This window comes from Notolepis coatsorum (genome assembly GCF_963971535.1).
Source record: "Notolepis coatsorum genome assembly, chromosome: 12".
In the NCBI taxonomy this organism is placed as follows: domain Eukaryota; kingdom Metazoa; phylum Chordata; class Actinopteri; order Aulopiformes; family Paralepididae; genus Notolepis; species Notolepis coatsorum.
The window spans coordinates 124,917,512-124,938,951 of record NC_140176.1 but is presented as its reverse complement, the minus strand read 5'-3'; the positions used below and the strand labels follow the sequence as shown (position 1 = coordinate 124,938,951).

Here is a 21,440-nt window from a genome sequence, read left to right as displayed (position 1 = left end):
TTGGACTTCCTGACTGGCAGACCCCAGGTGGTGAGAGCAGGCAACTGCACCTCCTCATCCATCACCCTCAACATAGGGGCCCCCCAGGGCTGTGTTCTGAGTCCCCTCCTCTACTCCCTGTACACACACGACTGTGTGGCTCAGCGGAGTAGCAATACAATCATCAAATTTGCTGACGACACAGTGGTGGTGGGCCTGATCTCTGCCAACGACGAGAGGGCCTACCTGGAAGAGGTCAAGGTCCTGGCGGGATGGTGCCAGGAAAACAGCCTCTCCCTGAACGTCAGCAAAACAAAGGAGAAGATTGTGGACTTCAGGAGGTCGGGGGTCAAGGACTACAGCCCCCTCAGCATCGACGGGGCACCGGTTGAGAGAGTCAACAGCTTTAAGTACCTCGGAGCCTACATATCCGAGGACTTGACATGGACCACACACATTGACAGTGTTGTGAAGAAGGCACGACAACGCCTCTACTTCCTCAGACGCCTAAGGAAGTTCCAAGTCAGTCAGAAGATCCTTAAGAACTTCTACTCATGTACAATAGAGAGCATCTTGACCGGCAACATCACCTCCTGGTTTGGGAATAGCACTGCACAAGACCGAAGCAGACTACAAAGAGTGACACGTTCAGCCGAACGCACAATTGGAGGGGGGCTCCCCACCCTCCAGAACATTTACAACAAGCGTTGCAAGGGCAAGGCTAAGAGAATCATTAAAGACTCCAGTCACCCGAACAACTGCCTCTTTGAACTGCTGCGGTCAGGCAAGCGATACCGGAGTCTCAAGGCGAGCACAGAAAGACTCAGAAGAAGCTTCTATCCCCAGGCCATCAGGCTGCTAAACGAACAATGAATGAACACTACACAACAACAACCACCGAACGCACATAGCACACACATCCACACGCACACACTCACTTTAAACAAACACACTGTAGCACCCACTCCACACACTTTATAGCACACACCCACTTTAAACAAACACACTGTAGCACCCACTCCCCACACTTTATATTTATGGATGAAGGATTGCACTACAACTCGTACACCTTACTGTAAATTGTACCTAAAATTGTACCTCATCCCATTTCTGCTTTGCACTAGATAGTACTGTACATTAGTACACTGCATAGTATTGTATATTATATGGTAACTCAGAACATTGTACATATGTCTATACCGAACACTGTGACCTCATTTTCTTCTTCTAAATTACATGCTATACTATGTTATTTGATACTATCTTGTCTAGCACAGTCTCTGGAGCGTAACAGTAAGAAGCATTTTGTATGAAAGTATTCTGTACTTCTGTATGACAACTATTAAAGAAACTTGAAACTTGAAACTTGAACTTATCTTACTACTACTTATTGTTACCATTCTTGCATTCATTGTTGTTTCTTTCTTGTATTCATTGTTGTTTCTTAACTAGGGATGTCCCGATCACGTTTTTTTGCTCCCGATCCGATCCCGATCATGTGATTTTGAGTATCTACCGATACCGATCTTTCCCGATCCGATCGAAAAAAGAAAGAAAAAATCTCTCTCTATATATATATATAATATATATATATACACACACACACACACACACGTATTTTTTTTTATTATATATATTTTTTAAATCCCAATTTCTCACATTACATTCACCCTGAATGTTGACGTTATCCAGGTGAAAAGTTAACTTCATTCAAGCGAGTCATTGCAATCCTTGACATAAATCATTTGATGTATAATTAAATCAAAGGAAATGCGTTTGGGTCTGAGAGTGTGGCTGGTCTGCCGTTCTGCAGCTGGACACTTGGTTTGTTTTGGCAAAATTCTTCTGCTCTGTGTGACAATAAATAAATGATGATATGCAATTTAAAACCAAAACTAAGGCCTCAGTATGAGTTTAAGACGTGAACATGGTCATGTTTGTTGAATTAAAAAAAAAAAATTTGCTGATCCCGATCTTCGGAAAATCACGTGATCGGATCGGGACATCCCTATTCTTAACCCTTTCACTGCCACACGACAGAAGGTTAGCCCTTTACTATCACACAACCGACGGTGATGCTCCATCATTAGCATCATTAGCTCCGCGGATGGAGCATCGCCGTCGGTTGTGTGATAGTAAAGAGGCTAACCTTCTGTATTGTCACAGTGAAAGGGTTAACCGGCTGTCGTGTGGCAGAGAAAGGGTTAATTGTGCACCGTTGAGTCCGAGCTCGAAACACAAGAATTTCATTACCTGCAATGCCCCTGTATTGTTGTGTATAGAACCACACACACACACACACACACACACACACCTGTTGGATCTCCTCTCCGGGGTAGAGGGGGAAGGGTTCCTGGGTCAGACGGACCTCCAGGTCAGCGTGCCGCAGCTTGGCCTGACCCGACTGGTCGAAGAGGACCTGGCCGTGGTCGTCACGGGCGACGGGGTTGAGGACCACACAGCAGTGGCGGGGGGGCACCATGGTCATACGTGTGGGAGAGAACAGCACCCTGGAGAGACCAGACACATGGTCATACGCGACAAGGGAACAAGGGGAGTCACAAATCCATTAACTAATTCAGAGCCACGCCCATATGACCAAATTAGGGCTTGTATGCCAGTGCTTTAGTCAATGGGAGGACGGGGATATTTGCGAACGCTTAAACTATATCTTAAAAGGAAAACTCCAACATTTTGGAAAATTAGCTTATTTAACATCTTCCCTGGAGTTAGACAAGAAGATACATACCTTTTTCGTCTCTGTGCGTGCATTTAGCTTAGGGAACAGTCGCTCCGTTAGCGTAGCTTAGCTTCATCACTGGAAGTGGGGGAGGGTTAGAGCCTGACGTTCCCTACAGTGCCCTACAGTCACCAAATACACTCCAAATACACTCCAAATACAACTCCAAAACGTTCATGTAAACATGTTGTGACCTGTGTATTTACCACGTGGAGAAATACAAAATTATTGAATTCGACAATTACGTTTTCTAAGCAGATATACTCTGACATTTTTTTTGCCGAACGACTCCTCTCTGAGCACAGTCAGTGATTTCTACGTGGAAGCCGTGTTTGTTTACATTCTCATTCATTCAAAGGATCCGAACCGATTGAAGTTTATAGATACCATGACTTAAAATCCTCTTACCTTGACGATTAAAAGCCTCCCCAATTTAGTAATAAAACAGTAATCCAATGGCTGGTATTGATATACTACTAACTACTGCACGCTAACGGAGCTAACCGGATACTCGCGCAGATAACGAGAGCAATGACTTCCTTTCTGGGGGGGTTTCAAAATAAAAGAGCGACGTCTATAGCAGCGGAATACGTTTATTTTGTACATTATCCAACGTTAACACGAACCTAAACTAACTAATTAGGGGTTAAATGTCTTGCTCAAGGACACTTTGACACGCTGCCCGGGGAGGAGTGGGAACCTCCGGATTACCAGACGACTGCTCTCTACCTCCTGACCCACTGTCTCTTACTAAGTGGACCTTTAACCCTTTCACTGCCACACGACAGCCGGTTTAACCCTTTCACTGTGACAATACAGAAGGTTAGCCCTTTACTATCACACAACCGACGGCGATGCTCCATCATTAGCATCATTAGCTCCGCATGCGGAGCTAATGATGCTAATGATGGAGCATCGCCGTCGGTTGTGTGATAGTAAAGGGCTAACCTTCTGTCGTGTGGCAGTGAATATCCATCAGCCAGCCAGCCAGCCAGCCAGCCCGTGCTGCTGCCCTCACCTCTCGTTGTCCTGGCGGATGTAGGTGAGCGGTCCGATCTCCACGCGGGCGATGTTGGTGTTCTGGTCCAGCACGTGGATGTAGTGGTGCGGCGGGATGCGGATGATGGACGCGTCCAGCTGCACCTCCACCTCCGGCTGGCCTCTGGGGCATGCTCCCTTCTTAGACATCATCCTCGACTTCGGCCTGAAGACACACAAGACGACCCAAGAGCCTCTATGAACCGTCACCAAGTCACTCACTCGCTCGCTGTTAGCCGCTCTGCCCCACAGTGGCAGTCCAGTAAGAAGTTGGGGCTAGCTTGGGGCTAGCTTGGTGCTTTGGCTGTCTAGAATCTGGTGCCAGCCCTCAGAACCTGCCCTCAGAACCCCACAGCATGGCTACCACCAAGTACACAGCCTGGATACCCATTATTAAAAACACACTTATTCAATCAATATCTGAAATGAATCTTTTTTTTATAAAACTATTAACATTCGTACTGTGTTTTACTAATGCACTCTGCTACTAAGGAATCTACCGTGCCTCTATTATTACCTACCGGACTACCTACTATACAATATTTACTCTGTAGCACTCAAGTTCAACACTGTTTGACGAACAATGTTACTGACCCTTAGCTGCCAGAGTTGTACCCTTCCTGCTTCCTGTTGTACACAACGTGTGAGTCACTTTGGATAAAAAAGAGTCAGCTACATGTACATTACACAGCCTGGCTACCACTACTCAGCCTGGCTGCCTTTTGCTTTTTCCAAATCCAACAGTGCAAAAATGCTTCCGCATTCGTCATCGGAGGTACCGTAGTGGCGTACGCTAATGCGCCTTTCATTTTCCTTCACGCAGCGCCCAGCGGCGGCGTGCTCGCTCAGGTGCGTGCGTGCGCCGGCGTGCTCGCGAGGTGCTCGCGCATGCGCATGAGATCCCGCCTTAACAATATATATAAGTCACCGCCCCAAATTCAGTATCCAGAAATAGCTCAATTGGCAAGACGCCATGGCTGTGGATCCTACAGCTAGTTGCTGGTGAGTTCGAATCCCGTCAAATATATTTTTTTTAACGTGATTTTTTTTTAACGTGTATTCTTTCGCCGGTTAAGGTTAGGCATGGTTAAGGTTAAGGTTAAGGTTAGGCATTGTTTCGGAGTTGGTTAAGGTTAGAGCGGTTAAGTTTAGGCGCTGTTAAGGAGCTGGTTAAGGTTAGAGTTTGTCAAAGAGAATGGCAATAGACAGCCTATTTCCACGCGACAGCTCCCAAAGCGGGCCTGAAAAGAAAGGCGCTTTACCGTAGTGGCGTGCGGTGATGAATGCTTCCGCATTTTTGCACTGTTGGATTGGGAAAAAGCCACACGCAGCCTGGCTACCCACTAGACAGCCTGGCTACCCACTAGACAGCCTGGCTACCCACTAGACAGCCTGGCTACCCACTAGACAGCCTGGCTACCAACTACACAGCCTGGCTACCCACTAGACAGCCTGGCTACCAACTACTCAGCCTGGCTACCCACTAGACAGCCTGGCTACCCACTAGACAGCCTGGCTACCCACTAGACAGCCTGGCTACCCACTACTCAGCCTGGCTACCCACTAGACAGCCTGGCTACCAACTACTCAGCCTGGCTACCCACTAGACAGCCTGGCTACCCACTAGACAGCCTGGCTACCCACTACTCAGCCTGGCTACCCACTAGACAGCCTGGCTACCCACTAGACAGCCTGGCTACCCACTAGACAGCCTGGCTACCAACTACTCAGCCTGGCTACCCACTACTCAGCCTGGCTACCCACTACTCAGCCTGGCTACCCACTACTCAGCCTGGCTACCCACTAGACAGCCTGGCTACCCACTAGACAGCCTGGCTACCCACTAGACAGCCTGGCTACCAACTACTCAGCCTGGCTACCCACTACTCAGCCTGGCTACCAACTACTCAGCCTGGCTACCAACTACTCAGCCTGGCTACCCACTAGACAGCCTGGCTACCCACTAGACAGCCTGGCTACCCACTAGACAGCCTGGCTACCCACTACTCAGCCTGGCTACCCACTAGACAGCCTGGCTACCAACTACTCAGCCTGGCTACCCACTAGACAGCCTGGCTACCCACTACTCAGCCTGGCTACCCACTAGACAGCCTGGCTACCAACTACTCAGCCTGGCTACCCACTAGACAGCCTGGCTACCCACTAGACAGCCTGGCTACCCACTAGACAGCCTGGCTACCCACTAGACAGCCTGGCTACCCACTAGACAGCCTGGCTACCCACTACTCAGCCTGGCTACCCACTAGACAGCCTGGCTACCCACTACTCAGCCTGGCTACCCACTAGACAGCCTGGCTACCAACTAGACAGCCTGGCTACCCACTAGACAGCCTGGCTACCAACTAGACAGCCTGGCTACCCACTAGACAGCCTGGCTACCCACTACTCAGCCTGGCTACCAACTAGACAGCCTGGCTACCCACTAGACAGCCTGGCTACCCACTACTCAGCCTGGCTACCTACTACTCAGCCTGGCTACCCACTGCTCAGCCTGGCTACCCACTAGACAGCCTGGCTACCCACTAGACAGCCTGGCTACCCACTAGACAGCCTGGCTACCCACTACTCAGCCTGGCTACCTACTACTCAGCCTGGCTACCCACTGCTCAGCCTGGCTACCCACTAGACAGCCTGGCTACCCACTAGACAGCCTGGCTACCCACTAGACAGCCTGGCTACCCACTACTCAGCCTGGCTACCCACTAGACAGCCTGGCTACCCACTACTCAGCCTGGCTACCTACTACTCAGCCTGGCTACCCACTGCTCAGCCTGGCTACCCACTAGACAGCCTGGCTACCCACTAGACAGCCTGGCTACCCACTAGACAGCCTGGCTACCCACTACTCAGCCTGGCTACCCACTAGACAGCCTGGCTACCCACTACTCAGCCTGGCTACCTACTACTCAGCCTGGCTACCCACTGCTCAGCCTGGCTACCCACTAGACAGCCTGGCTACCCACTAGACAGCCTGGCTACCCACTAGACAGCCTGGCTACCCACTACTCAGCCTGGCTACCTACTACTCAGCCTGGCTACCCACTGCTCAGCCTGGCTACCCACTAGACAGCCTGGCTACCCACTAGACAGCCTGGCTACCCACTAGACAGCCTGGCTACCCACTACTCAGCCTGGCTACCCACTAGACAGCCTGGCTACCCACTAGACAGCCTGGCTACCAACTACTCAGCCTGGCTACCCACTAGACAGCCTGGCTACCAACTACTCAGCCTGGCTACCCACTAGACAGCCTGGCTACCCACTACTCAGCCTGGCTACCCACTAGACAGCCTGGCTACCCACTAGACAGCCTGGCTACCCACTAGACAGCCTGGCTACCAACTACTCAGCCTGGCTACCCACTAGACAGCCTGGCTACCCACTAGACAGCCTGGCTACCCACTAGACAGCCTGGCTACCCACTAGACAGCCTGGCTACCCACTAGACAGCCTGGCTACCCACTAGACAGCCTGGCTACCCACTAGACAGCCTGGCTACCCACTAGACAGCCTGGCTACCCACTAGACAGCCTGGCTACCCACTAGACAGCCTGGCTACCCACTGCTCAGCCTGGCTACCCACTAGACAGCCTGGCTACCCACTGCTCAGCCTGGCTACCCACTACTCAGCCTTCGTGTTTCCGGGTTCCCGTTTTGCGCTCCGATTGGCCAGGTCATGTGACATGACAATCGTGGGGCGGCAAGTTCTGCGCCTATTTCCGGGTCGAACAGCCTGCAAACTACCTAACGCCTAGTTTATCACTGGTTAAGGCGACTCTTTTCGCAGTTGGTTAAGGTTAGAGTTTTGGAATCAGGGCTGGCGTTCTATCGCCCTGCTCTAAGACAAACTCTAACCTTAACCAACTTCAAAAGAGTGGCCTAAGCTTAACCAGTGTAGAAACTTGCGGTCCCACGATTGGGGCGTACATGTCACATGACCTGGCCAATCAGAGACGCGGAAACACGAACGCGTTGGTAAAAGCAATCAGGCAGCCTGGCTACCAACTAGACAGTTTTCACAATGTGACACAAATACCAACTCAACTGTCCTGGGACACAGGAAGAACATAATGTGAATTCTTCAAATGGGTGGTGGTGCCCTTTACAATTGGGGTGGTGTTGCTCCTCTGCATTGTTCCAAGGTTCACGGCGGGTGGCGGCTCAGGAGTGGCACACACACAAACACAATGCTGAATGGAAGCGTGAAGTTGACACAAGGAGGAGCGGTGGAACTGGCTCCTGTCATCGTTGTGAGCCAGGGGACTTTGACATCTAGTTTTCTAGTCCAGAATGTTCCTTTACCATAATATATTGTGTCAGACATGCCCCTAAGTTAAACAAAACGTACACACCCATGGCTCAGACAAAGCTGGGTGTAAACACAGAGACACACAAGAAGACAAGAACACTAACCCATCAAGTCTAAATTCACTGCACACACCCCCCACTTTAAACAATTCACCTTATCAATCACTTTAGACACTTTAAACACTACACCATATTTTATCTATTTATTACTAAAGGATTTGCACTACATCTTGTACTTTAGTTTTGTATATTTTGTATAGTGTTTGGTCTTTATAATTTTTTTTAATTGAATTGAATGATGTTTTTGAGTTTGCAGTGAATCCACAGCTAAAGAGATTGGTTTTATCGGGTATCACAGTAGCTAAAAAGCTGATCGCATCACGCTGGTTTCAACCGGAAAAAATTTGCCGGAAATTGTGGTTTCTTACATATCTCGATGTGATTTATCAAGAAATATCTACAGCAAGAATTCTGGGTCTCAACGAATCCAAAATGTCAATGTGGTTAGAAGTGGTGGAGAGAATAAAAGCTAGCTTATAATGGTAGTGTCTGGTTAGGAGTGAGGGATAATGGAGGTACTATCCAAGGAGGGGTCCGGGAGGGGGGGGTTCGAGCTGGAGCATATGTGTGTAGGTTTTTAGATAACAGGTATTAGGGGTATATCCTGTATACAGGGTATCTGCAGGTTTAGCCCAGTCAGATTTAAGGCTTTTTAAGACTTTTTAATGCCACTCAGAATTAAATTTAATACCAATTTCACAATAACAAAATGGCAAAAATCATGCAACGACACCAATTAGTTTAAGTTTAGGGACACGTTGGTCCAAAGATTTTTATTAAAAAATAACTTGGAAACTTAAAAATCTTGAACTTAAAGGAGTAACTGGATTGGATGAATTTCAACAAAGGGGTGACCAAACATAAATAGCAAATATAGCTATACAAAATATACCAGGGGCCAAGCAGCAAGTGCAACAGCCACATTTCCGTCAGAACACATACTACCATAGGACTGATACCTGTAAGAACACATGATTATCACCATAGGACTGATACCTGTCAGAACACATAACTATTACCACCCTCCCCAGGGTATCAAAAAAGTCAACCAACAAACTAGATTCTTGTGCCGGATCTCCTCTCTGGTAAACAAGAATACCCTGAAGACTCTGGCAGGAGCACTCATTCAAGGGTACTACGACTATGCTTGCACCTCATGGTACCAAAGCACCTCAAAGGCCCTAAAAACAAGATTACAAACATCACAAAACAAACTGGTCAGACTACTGCTTAACCTCACTCCTAAAACCCACTTTACCCCTGCCCACATTCAAAACCGCTATTAAAGAGCACCTACGGGAGGCTGCAATTAGAAACTGGGCACCGTAAATGTCCAACGCCCCCCCCCCCCCCCCCCTAATGTACAGTCTCCTCCCCATCATATGTATATATTTTCTGTTAGGATCTCTGGGTAACAGTACTGTATATTTGCATATGTCACAAATGTAACAGTACAGTTACTATGAATTGAAAATGGGGGACCCTGATGTAAACAAGACGAAAGTCTCTCTGGTCTGCATCCCCTTAACAATTGTGTGTATTGATCCGTTATCTGTTAATAAAGTTTTTCATTTATTCATCCAGTCGTTTTGTTTTTGTGGTTTGGTTGAATGAATGAAAACTTTGTTTAACAGATTGCAGAATGGGTACAATACAGTAGGGCTCAATACACACAATTGTTAAGATGATGTAGACCAGAGAAAGACTTTAGTCTTGTTTACATCAGGGTCCCCCATTTTCAATTCATAGTGACATTTATGACACTCAACATACATGACATTTATGGCATAGGGACATACAGGTATATAGTACTGTTACATTTGTGACATATAAGATATGCAAATATACAGTACTGTTACCCATAGATCCTAACATACATATGATGGGAGGATACTGTACATTAGGAGGGGGTGGGTGGGAGGAAAAAATACATAGTGGGTGACTCTCATCGAACATAAACACAAACGTGTCCTTGTTTACATCCGTGAATAGATTATTTTCAAGTTAAGACCTCAGCTTCAAGTGTTGGCGTGGAGCCGCATGTTATCCAGACTTCTGTTGGTGCAGATGTTATAGTCCTACCTGAGATGGCGGGGCCGAAAAGAAATTCGAAATAGTAGTTTGCAGGCGCCGTTTTTGCAGAGGTACGCTTAGCGCTGCTCAGCATGTGCGACTCGACTGCTCTTTTTTTGTTGTTGCAGCAGGCCTCGTAGTCGTAATGGTCTTTGACTGGGACCAACCATGGCGCAAACAGTGGATTGTCGAGCCAGTTCTCGTTAAATTGGCACTTTCCCATATTAACGAGTGCAAATGCTAAACTAAACGTAACGTTATCGCTTCCGCTTCGCCTTGCTAACGTTAGCTAGACTCCACTGAAATTGTTCCCGGCCAACATAAGGACCTGTGTTGGTTCCGCCCCATTCCGGTCTGCGTGATGCTACAACGCGGTCAATAAAAACTCCCGACTTTATCTCCCGTTAACCGTACTTCCCCAGATTTCATAATAAAACATGACATGGCATTTTATCTTTCCTTTCTATGGCATTTTTAAGACCTCTGAAAATGGATTTAAGACATTTTAAGACAAACTAAGGCCTTAATTATTGATAAACCAATTTAAGACTTTTTAAGACTTTTTAAGGATCCGCGGACACCCTGTGTATAAGACATTGATATAAATGGTAATTTCGTTGGATATACACTGTATATTAATGCTTGTGTATCTTATCGTGTGTTGTCATGTTTGTTTATATGTGTGTTTAAAAAATAATAAAAAAAAAAAAAAAAAAATGTAATGTATGAAGCACAATCTCAGGGGCTCATTACAGAACCAAGCATTTCACTGTAATGTACATTATATGTGACTAATGGATCTAACCCTGACCCTAAACAGCAGCGTATGTTCCTCATTGAGATACAAGGTTCTAACCCTGACCCTAAACAGCAGCGTATGTTCCTCATTGAGATACAAGGTTCTAACCCTGACCCTAAACAGCAGCGTATGTTCCTCATTGAGATACAAGGTTCTAACCCTGACCCTAAACAGCAGCGTATGTTCCTCATTGAGATACAAGGTTCTAACCCTGACCCTAAACAGCAGCGTATGTTCCTCATTGAGATACAAGGTTCTAACCCTGACCCTAAACAGCAGCGTATGTTCCTCATTGAGATACAAGGTTCTAACCCTGACCCTAAACAGCAGCGTATGTTCCTCATTGAGATACAAGGTTCTAACCCTGACCCTAAACAGCAGCGTATGTTCCTCATTGAGATACAAGGTTCTAACCCTGACCCTAAACAGCAGCGTATGTTCCTCATTGAGATACAAGGTTCTAACCCTGACCCTAAACAGCAGCGTATGTTCCTCATTGAGATACAAGGTTCTAACCCTGACCCTAAACAGCAGCGTATGTTCCTCATTGAGATACAAGGTTCTAACCCTGACCCTAAACAGCAGCGTATGTTCCTCATTGAGATACAAGGTTCTAACCCTGACCCTAAACAGCAGCGTATGTTCCTCATTGAGATACAAGGTTCTAACCCTGACCCTAAACAGCAGCGTATGTTCCTCATTGAGATGCAAGGTTCTAACCCTGACCCTAAACAGCAGCGTATGTTCCTCATTGAGATACAAGGTTCTAACCCTGACCCTAAACAGCAGCGTATGTTCCTCATTGAGATACAAGGTTCTAACCCTGACCCTAAACAGCAGCGTATGTTCCTCATTGAGATACAAGGTTCTATGAATCAACCGTTTTTTTTTTACCAGGAATTCAAAGTCAGCAGCAGTTTATATTATTTCAACACATGTCAAGAAGACCAGCTGTGGAGATAAAGACCTGTCTGTGGAGATAAAGACCTGTCTGTGGAGATAAAGACCTGTCTGTGGAGATAAAGACCTGTCTGTGGAGATAAAGACCTGTCTGTGGAGATAAAGACCTGTCTGTGGAGATAAAGACCTGTCTGTGGAGATAAAGACCTGTCTGTGGAGATAAAGACCTGTCTGTGGAGATAAAGACCTGTCTGTGGAGATAAAGACCTGTCTGTGGAGATAAAGACCTGCTCACCTGTCTGTGGAGATAAAGACCTGTCTGTGGAGATAAAGACCTGTCTGTGGAGATAAAGACCTGTCTGTGGAGATAAAGACCTGTCTGTGGAGATAAAGACCTGCTCACCTGTCTGTGGAGATAAAGACCTGCTCACCTGTCTGTGGAGATAAAGACCTGTCTGTGGAGATAAAGACCTGTCTGTGGAGATAAAGACCTGCTGGTCTCTGACCAGAACAAGTTACAGGTTGAAAAAACCCTCAGCTCAGAACTTGGCAGAATCTGCACCTGGCTCGCTGATAACAAACTATCATTACACATGGGCAAAACAGAGTCCATTCTCTTCGGTTCAAATAACAAACTCAGCAAGACCGACGGCTTCTCAGTTACAGTGGGTGACAATATTGTCACAAGGAAAGAAGATATTACCTACCTGGGTTCCATCCTAGAGGCTAATCTTTCCTGTGACAAAATGGCATCCAATGTAATCAAAAGAGTCAACCAACGAACTCGATTCTTGTACCGGATCTCCTCTCTGGTAAACAAGAATACCCTGAAGACTCTGGCAGGAGCACTCATTCAGGGGTACTACGACTATGCTTGCACCTCATGGTACCAAAGCACCTCAAAGGCGCTAAAAACAAAATTACAAACATCTCAAAACAAACTGGTCAGACTACTGCTTGACCTTACTCCTAGAACCCACCTCACCCCTGCCCACTTTGACAACCTAGGATGGCTTAGAGTAGACGACAGAGTACAGCAACTTGCAATGGGCCTGGTCTACAAGATACACTACACCACTAAGGTGCCCATGTACATGTCAAAATACTTCCCAAAGGTCAGTGAATACCACGACCACAACACCAGAGGAAGCTCAACAAATCATGTTAAACCCAGATTCAACTCAAACAAGGGACTAAACACGTTTCGCAATTATGCCACATCAATGTGGAACGCCCTACCCAAAGCTATAAAGGAATGTGAATCCCTACCCACATTCAAAACCGCTCTAAAAGAGCACCTACAGGAGGCTGCAATTCGAAACTGGCCACCGTAAATGTCCAAACCCCCCCACCCCCTCCTAATGTACAGTCTCCTCCCCACCGTATGTATATATTCTCTCCCCGCCGTATGTATATTTCTCTCCCACCGACCGTATGTATATTTCTCTCCCACCCACCGTATGTATATTTCTCTCCCATCCACCCACCCCCTCCTAATGTACAGTCTCCTCCCCATCATATGTATATACTCTCTGTCAGGATCTATGGGTAACAGTACTGTATATTTGCATATCATATATGCCACAAATGTAACAGTACTATATACCTGTATGTCATGTCCCTATGCCATAAATGTCATGATGTCATGTATGTTGTGTATGTCATAAATGTCACTATGAATTGAAAATGGGGGACCCTGATGTAAACAAGACAAAAGTCTTTCTCTGTTCTGCATCCCCTTAACAATTGTATGTATTGAACCGTACTGTACCCATTCTGCAATCTGTTAAATAAAGTTTTTCATTCATTCATTCACTCAGCTTTCTGTGAAGATAAAGACCTGCTCAGCTTTCTGTGGAGCTGAAGATAAAGAGGTCGGGTTTACGGGTTATCACGTATTTGACCAGGATAGGTTCAACTTCAACCTATGAGTGACATCACACATGCAAATAAGATTTCAGGGAAGTACAGAGAGTTCAGCTTATTTTTTTCTTTTTTTAAACCATGCCCTATTTAAAATGGTCTGGTATGATATTGACTACAGACCATGATTTCACTGATGGCTTTAGTATTGAGAATCTTAGCAATGTGCTGTATCCTCTCACTAGAAAGGTTTTAGTGTTTTACTTTTAGCCTTCAAACACCATGATATGTCCTTTTAAAACCATGATACATGTCCTTTATAAACCACGATACATGTCCTTTTCTAAAACAGTACACTCAGATGTGTATTGAATCATATCAAAGTTATAATGAACTTTGAACTTTTAGAATGAACAAGTTATAAAAGGCCTATGAAACTCAATGTTTCATACAATGTACGGTTTGCAACCATTTCCTCAGTAGAACATAAAAATACACTGATTATATTGTGAGCTTAGTATTTTGGAAATAGCCATGATTTGTATAAAAATACAAAAGAATGAAATAGTTACAGTAGCATTTTGTTTTATTTGCAAGATAACCAGTGTGGCTCAACTCAAACACAGGTACAGTAGTACAGGTACAGTATAGCCACCAGCACAGATTACAGGGACAAAGTCCGCACCTTTCATCAATGTGGAACGCCCTACCCAAAGCTGTAAAGGAATGTGAATCACTACCCACTTTCAAAAACACTCTCAAAGAACACCTACGGGAGACTGCAATTCGAAACTGGCCCCTGTAAATGTCCTAACCCAGTTGTACAGTAAATGACCAAGTATGGCTTTGTCAGTATTCCAATGTACAGTGCCCCCCCCCCCAACCCACCAACCCAACCTCCTCCAATGTACAGTTTCTACATCAAATGTATATATACTCTCTTTTCTGGACACTTTTTGTATCACAAACAGTACTGTATTTGCAAATCTGATATGTCATAAATGTATAGATGTAGCAGTACTGTCTAAAGTGTCTATAGATGTCATGTGTGTCATATATGTTATGATGAATTGAAAATGGGGGACCCTGATATAAACAAGACGAAAGTCTTTCTCTGGTCTGCATCCCCTTAACAATTGTGTGTATTGAGCTGGACTGTACTGTACCCATTCTGCAATCTGTTAATAAAGTTTTCAATCAATCAATCTGTTCAATGAGGAAGTAGATGTGAAGCAGATCAGTCTGTGCTGAAACGTTGGGGCACTTTCCATAAATTCCATGGTCATTCTATTGCAGAACATGTTCCACCATATAATAATAATAATAATAATAATAATAATAATAATAATAATAATAATAATAATAATAATAATAATAATAATAATAATAATAATAATAATAATAATAATAATAATAATAATAATAATAATAATCCCACCCTTCCATCCCTTTTCCCAGTAGGCGGAATCACCACCATATCAAAGTTAGGCAATACTTAAATTAAAGTTGAGCCCTGTCGTCAAAATTGCGTTCAGTAATATGCAGATGTTGGCATTTTCAAATGATGTCATACAATTAGAACATGACATGCTTTAGAAATAAATAAGAACGCGTGTTTCCTTCAGATTAAAAGTATTTTAACTTGTCAACAGACAGACACCACCGCGGAGCGCCAGGCGCATGTAGCCGAGGTGCGCGTCTCCTACCGTGGGTTAGGGTCAGTGATCTGGAGACACCGGTCTGCTCTGCTCACGTCTGGGTTCTGCCGGGTTCTGACAGGTTCTGTCTCCTGTCTCCTGTCTCCGGTCTGGTCTCCGGTCTGGTCTCTGGTCTCTCAGTGGGCGTGTCGAAGTGGATCCCGGAAGAACATCTACACAGTCACGTGGTTTACTGGACCGAGGTGCGCACTGTAGCAGCTGACTCCAATAGGGTCCAGCTGCAGCCCTGGAGAATCCTCTCTCTGGCAAGCTTGTGCCAGCCACAGGACGCGCGCGGATTGGCGGAAAGTACGGAAGTATCTCGAAGTACGTCTGCGCTGATTGGCGTAAAGTACGGAAGTTTCTCGAAGGCAGCCACAAACCTGCGCTGTTTTAAGTGAGTGCTCACTACCGCCATCAATTCATTATGATGAATTGAAACTGGGGGACCCTGATGTAAACAAGACGAAAGTCTTTCTCTGGTCTGCATCCCCTTAACAATTGTATGTATTGAGCTGTACTGTACTGTACCCCTTCTGCAATCTGTTAATAAACTTTTCAATCAATCAATCAATCTGCTGGGATGGTGTCCGCATTGATATTATAGACCACCGCAACACTTCCGGTATTTGCTTAGAGTTTGGAATCAGGGCTGGTTTTGATTGATTGATTGATTTAAAACTTTATTAACAGATTGCGGAATGGGTACAATACACACAGTACAGCTCAATACACACAATTGTTAAGGGGATGCAGACCAGAGAAAGACTTTCGTCTTGTTTACATCAGGGTCCCCCATTTTCAAATCATAACATACATGACATACAGATAGACAGTACTGTGATACGCATCACCTCGGGGGTCCTAGAGGTGGCTGAAACGGAGAATGACCGTACACTGACACAATTAGTTGAACAGGTTGACAGGATTACACGTAATGCCCCACACCTGTTAACAGGCCTCGGCAACCGCCATGACAGACCCGGACAAGGGGGGTCCTCACCTGACACAACTTTACCCTGGGCTAAAGATAAACAGGGCACAGCGTGCGGTAGCGGAGTGTCTCTAGATGAGGAAGGTGAACCAGGGGATGAAGAATGTCTGCTAGACAGAAGGACGGGCTACAGCCCTGTTATGAGGATTAGCAGGCAAGAAGAGGAGCACCATGAGACGAGAGAAGTGGAAAAGATCAGTGTGATAAAGGGAAGACTGAAGATGCAGGCGAGAGGGGGTGAAACGAAGGGGGGGTCATACGACATTAGCGGAGGATAAATGCTGATCCAGCATCAAGGCTATGACTCCCTGACAGCACCCACGAGTGGCAAAGACCAGAGGGGAGAAAGGGGGGATGGACAATTATCCACTCTATACCCACTGATGGCTGGCCCTACAGGGCAGGCCTATTATCAGCCATGGAGTCACAGAGACATGGACTCCCTAGTGGCCAAATTGCCCCCCTTAACCAAGGGTGGTCAGAAGTGGGTTATGGAACTTGAAAGATACACAGCAGGAGATCGCCTGTGCTTAGGTGACCTCCGGGCGTTGATGGGAAGAATAGAAGGGTCACAGAGGTCACAGAGGTCCGGACTGAGAGGGGGCTGGTACATGACTGAGAGGGGGCTGGTATACATGACTGAGAGGGGGCTGGTACATGACTGAGAGGGGGCTGGTATACATGACTGAGAGGGGGCTGGTACATGACTGAGAGGGGGCTGGTATACATGACTGAGAGGGGGCTGGTATACATGACTGAGAGGGGGCTGGTACATGACTGAGAGGGGGCTGGTATACATGACTGAGAGGGGGCTGGTACATGACTGAGAGGGGGCTGGTATACATGACTGAGAGGGGGCTGGTACATGACTGAGAGGGGGCTGGTATACATGACTGAGAGGGGGCTGGTACATGACTGAGAGGGGGCTGGTACATGACTGAGAGGGGGCTGTGGTACATGACTGAGAGGGGTCTGGTACATGACTGAGAGGGGGCTGTGGTACATGACTGAGATGGGGCTATGGTACATGACTGAGAGGGGGCTGGTACATGACTGAGAGGGGGCTGGTACATGACTGAGAGGGGTCTGGTACATGACTGAGAGGGGGCTGTGGTACATGACTGAGAGGGGGCTGTGGTACATGACTGAGAGGGGTCTGGTACATGACTGAGAGGGGGCTGTGGTACATGACTGAGAGGGGGCTGGTACATGACTGAGAGGGGGCTGTGGTACATGACTGAGAGGGGGGCTGGTATACATGACTGAGAGGGGTCTGGTACATGACTGAGGGGGCTGTGGTACATGACTGAGAGGGGGCTGGTACATGACTGAGAGGGGGCTGGTACATGACTGAGAGGGGGCTGTGGTACATGACTGAGAGGGGTCTGGTACATGACTGAGAGGGGGCTGGTACATGACTGAGAGGGGGCTGTGGTACATGACTGAGAGGGGTCTGGTACATGACTGAGAGGGGGCTGTGGTACATGACTGAGAGGGGGCTAGTACATGACTGAGAGGGGGCTGTGGTACATGACTGAGAGGGGGCTGGTACATGACTGAGAGGGGGGCTGGTACATGACTGAGAGGGGGCTGGTACATGACTGAGAGGGGGGCTGGTACATGACTGAGAGGGGGCTGGTACATGACTGAGAGGGGGCTGTGGTACATGACTGAGAGGGGGCTGTGGTAGGGCTGGGCGATATGACCAAAAACGTTATCGCGATAAAATTATAAAATTATTTTCATATAACTCGATATCGATAATTATCGTCGATATAATGTCTGTCAAGTTTAATTAACTTTTTATGCCCGGCGCCGATGGACGGGCTATTAATAGACTTATTTTTCTGCTGTGAATGTCTCGAGTTGATGTCGTCATCAGTCCGTGCACGTTAGCCAGAGCGAGCAGTACTGTGTATCCCATGACAATGTACTAGTAAATATCCCTAAAATACTCTGTTCCGCCACAATACATTGCAACGACGTCCACCGTATATCACACACTACTCTAACCGTGGCATCAGAATTCTCGCCACACACATACTCGGCACGTAAATATATAAAAACAGCGACGTGCAAGCTAGTTAACCTAGCCAGCTTCGTTTACAAGCGATGTATTCCATGACAATGTACTAGTAAATATCCCTAAAATACTCTGTTCCGCCACAATACATTGCAACGACGTCCACCGTATATCACACACTACTCTAACCGTGGCATCAGAATTCTCGCCACACACATACTCGGCACGTAAATATATAAAAACAGCGACGTGCAAGCTAGTTAACCTAGCCAGCTTCGTTTACAAGTGATGTATTCCATGACAATGTACTAGTAAATATCCCTAAAATACTATGTTCCGCCACAATACATTGCAACGACGTCCACCGTATATCACACACTACTCTAACCGTGGCATCAGAATTCTCGCCACACACATACTCGGCACATAAATATATTAAATATCGCCGTGCAAGCTAAGTATCCTAGCAGCCTTGAGTCCTGAGCTGTGGTGCGTAAGGACGTCATCACGTAACGTTGGTTGTTGTTAGTGAGTGAGCTGAGCCGAGGCTGAACGGAGCCAAACTTGGAAAATCGATATATCGAAACTTTGCGACCACGTTTCATGTTTATTTCGAGGAAATAATTTATCGCGATATTTATCGTTATCGTTTTATCGCCCAGCCCTAGGCTGTGGTATATGACTGAGAGGGGGCTGTGGTACATGACTGAGAGGGGGCTGTGGTACATGACTGAGAGGGGGCTGGTACATGACTGAGATGGGGCTGGTACATGACTGAGAGGGGGCTGGTACATGACTGAGAGGGGGCTGGTACAGGACTGAGAGGGGGCTGGTACATGACTGAGAGGGGGCTGGTACATGACTGAGAGGGGGCTGGTACATGACTGAGAGGGGGCTGGTACATGACTGAGAGGGGGCTGGTACATGACTGAGAGGGGGCTGGTATACAGGACTGAGAGGGGGCTGGTACATGACTGAGAGGGGGCTGGTACATGACTGAGAGGGGGCTGGTACATGACTGAGAGGGGGCTGGTACATGACTGATAGGGTCAGAATTTATTGAAAGGATAGCCCCTTGAGATGCAGCATCTCATTTTAGAGGGGGGCTGGTACATGACTGAGAGGGGGCTGTGGTACATGACTGAGATGGGGCTGTGGTACATGACTGAGATGGGGCTGTGGTACATGACTGAGAGGGGGCTGGTAGATGACTGAGAGGGGGCTGGTATACATGACTGAGAGGGGGCTGGTACATCACTGAGAGGGGGCTGGTAGATGACTGAGAGGGGGCTGGTATACATGACTCAGATGGGGCTGTGGTACATGACTGAGATGGGGCTGTGGTACATGACTGAGAGGGGGCTGGTAGATGACTGAGAGGGGGCTGGTATACATGACTGAGAGGGGGCTGGTATACATGACTGAGAGGAGGCTGGTACATGACTGAGAGGGGGCTGTGGTACATGACTGAGAGGGGGCTGGTAGATGACTAAGAGGGGGCTGGTATACATGACTGAGAGGTGGCTGGTACATCACTGAGAGGGGGCTGGTACATGACTTAGATGGGGCTGTGGTACATGACTGAGAGGGGGCTGTGGTACATGACTGAGAGGGGACTGGTAGATGACTGAGAGGGGGCTGGTATACATGACTGAGAGGGGGCTGGTACATGACTGAGAGGGGGCTGGTACATGACTGAGAGGGGGCTGGTACCATGTATTGTGCATCATTGTAGGTCAAACCATTAAAAAGTTAATTTCCACGGCAGCCATTTTGGATTTTGGTCTCTCACAAATTTCCCCCGCCTTTTTTAAAAATACACCCCGGCTAAATTAGTTTATCAACTCTCCTAGATGACAAATCCATTGAGAAACGAAGTGCCACAGATGACCCAACTACTAGGTCCATATCGTATCTTCATAATATTATTTTTTAAATCATTAGGATAAGGGTTCCCTTGATAAAGATGCATGAAAAGGCTGTATAATATACAACACCTGTAGCTCAACTGCAAAAACTGCTTTTTTGATTTGATTAGATTTATTTGGAAATTAAAAACACATCATAAAAACAAATTATCTTGACCAATTTGTATTCCTGAGGATATCACCTAAAAGCATTCATTAAAACACTTATTTCCAAGGTGGTCCTCAATGGAAGACATAAAAACACAGCACATATAACCTACTCAACTGCTAATTTTTCCTCAACTGCAAAAATGTATGCCTACTTATGTATTAGCCTACAGAGAAAAACACATTCACAACAGGCAGCAAAGTTTATTTTCAGCCAAGTATGGTAATAAGGTAACTATTAGGATATATATGGTATGGATTACTTACTCTTAATAACGTATTACTATCTGTGGTAGCTCTAGTCTCCACCTACACAAATTGTTTTTGTGCTGTCCATTGATCATGCACCTTCACGTGGTAGGCACATTAACTGTAGGTCAAACTCCCCAAACAAACACACCATTGATTTAATTGCCATATAAATCACATACAAAGATCTAACTATTACTCCTCTCTGAACACGAATATAAAACAAGAAGGTGATCTATTAACTGTGTAAACCTTATGCAATATTCATCATTGATATTTGAATACTTGATATCTGTATGAACTGAGTAGTTAGTATCAAATGAAATAAGATGGAACAGCTCATGCATTCATTGAATAAACAACTATTTGCTCATTACCAGTATGGTATTGTTTAAATTGTACAGCTTTTTGCACATCTTTGTCAGGAAATTCCAACAATTCTGGACCTGAATGTACCAGTTAATTGTAATCATCTCTCTCTCCTTATGTCTAGTCAAGCCAGGTTGTGGAGGAGAGATACAGGGATGAACAGGCTATAGAATACTTTGCCCATCCTGAGCCTGCTATGATGCAGGTGTTTTACATCACCACCCAAAACAAGATTCAGCCAAGAGTGAGTGA

At 46.3% G+C, this 21,440-nt stretch overlaps 1 protein-coding gene across 1 annotated transcript in view; it reads right to left on the bottom strand.

Annotated features, from left to right (window-relative positions):
- The window catches only part of mvp (major vault protein), a 79,400-nt gene extending 63,775 nt beyond the window's left edge, over positions 1-15,625 (bottom strand). The window contains exons 1-3 of the mRNA XM_084326003.1: positions 15,488-15,625; positions 3,738-3,923; positions 2,294-2,489 (exon numbers count right to left, since the gene is read on the bottom strand). Of these exons, the coding sequence (XP_084182129.1) occupies positions 2,294-2,489; positions 3,738-3,910 (369 nt within the window). The 5' untranslated portion in view covers positions 3,911-3,923; positions 15,488-15,625. The remainder of the gene's footprint in view (positions 1-2,293; positions 2,490-3,737; positions 3,924-15,487) is intronic.
- Between the last annotated feature and the right edge of the window lie 5,815 nt (positions 15,626-21,440).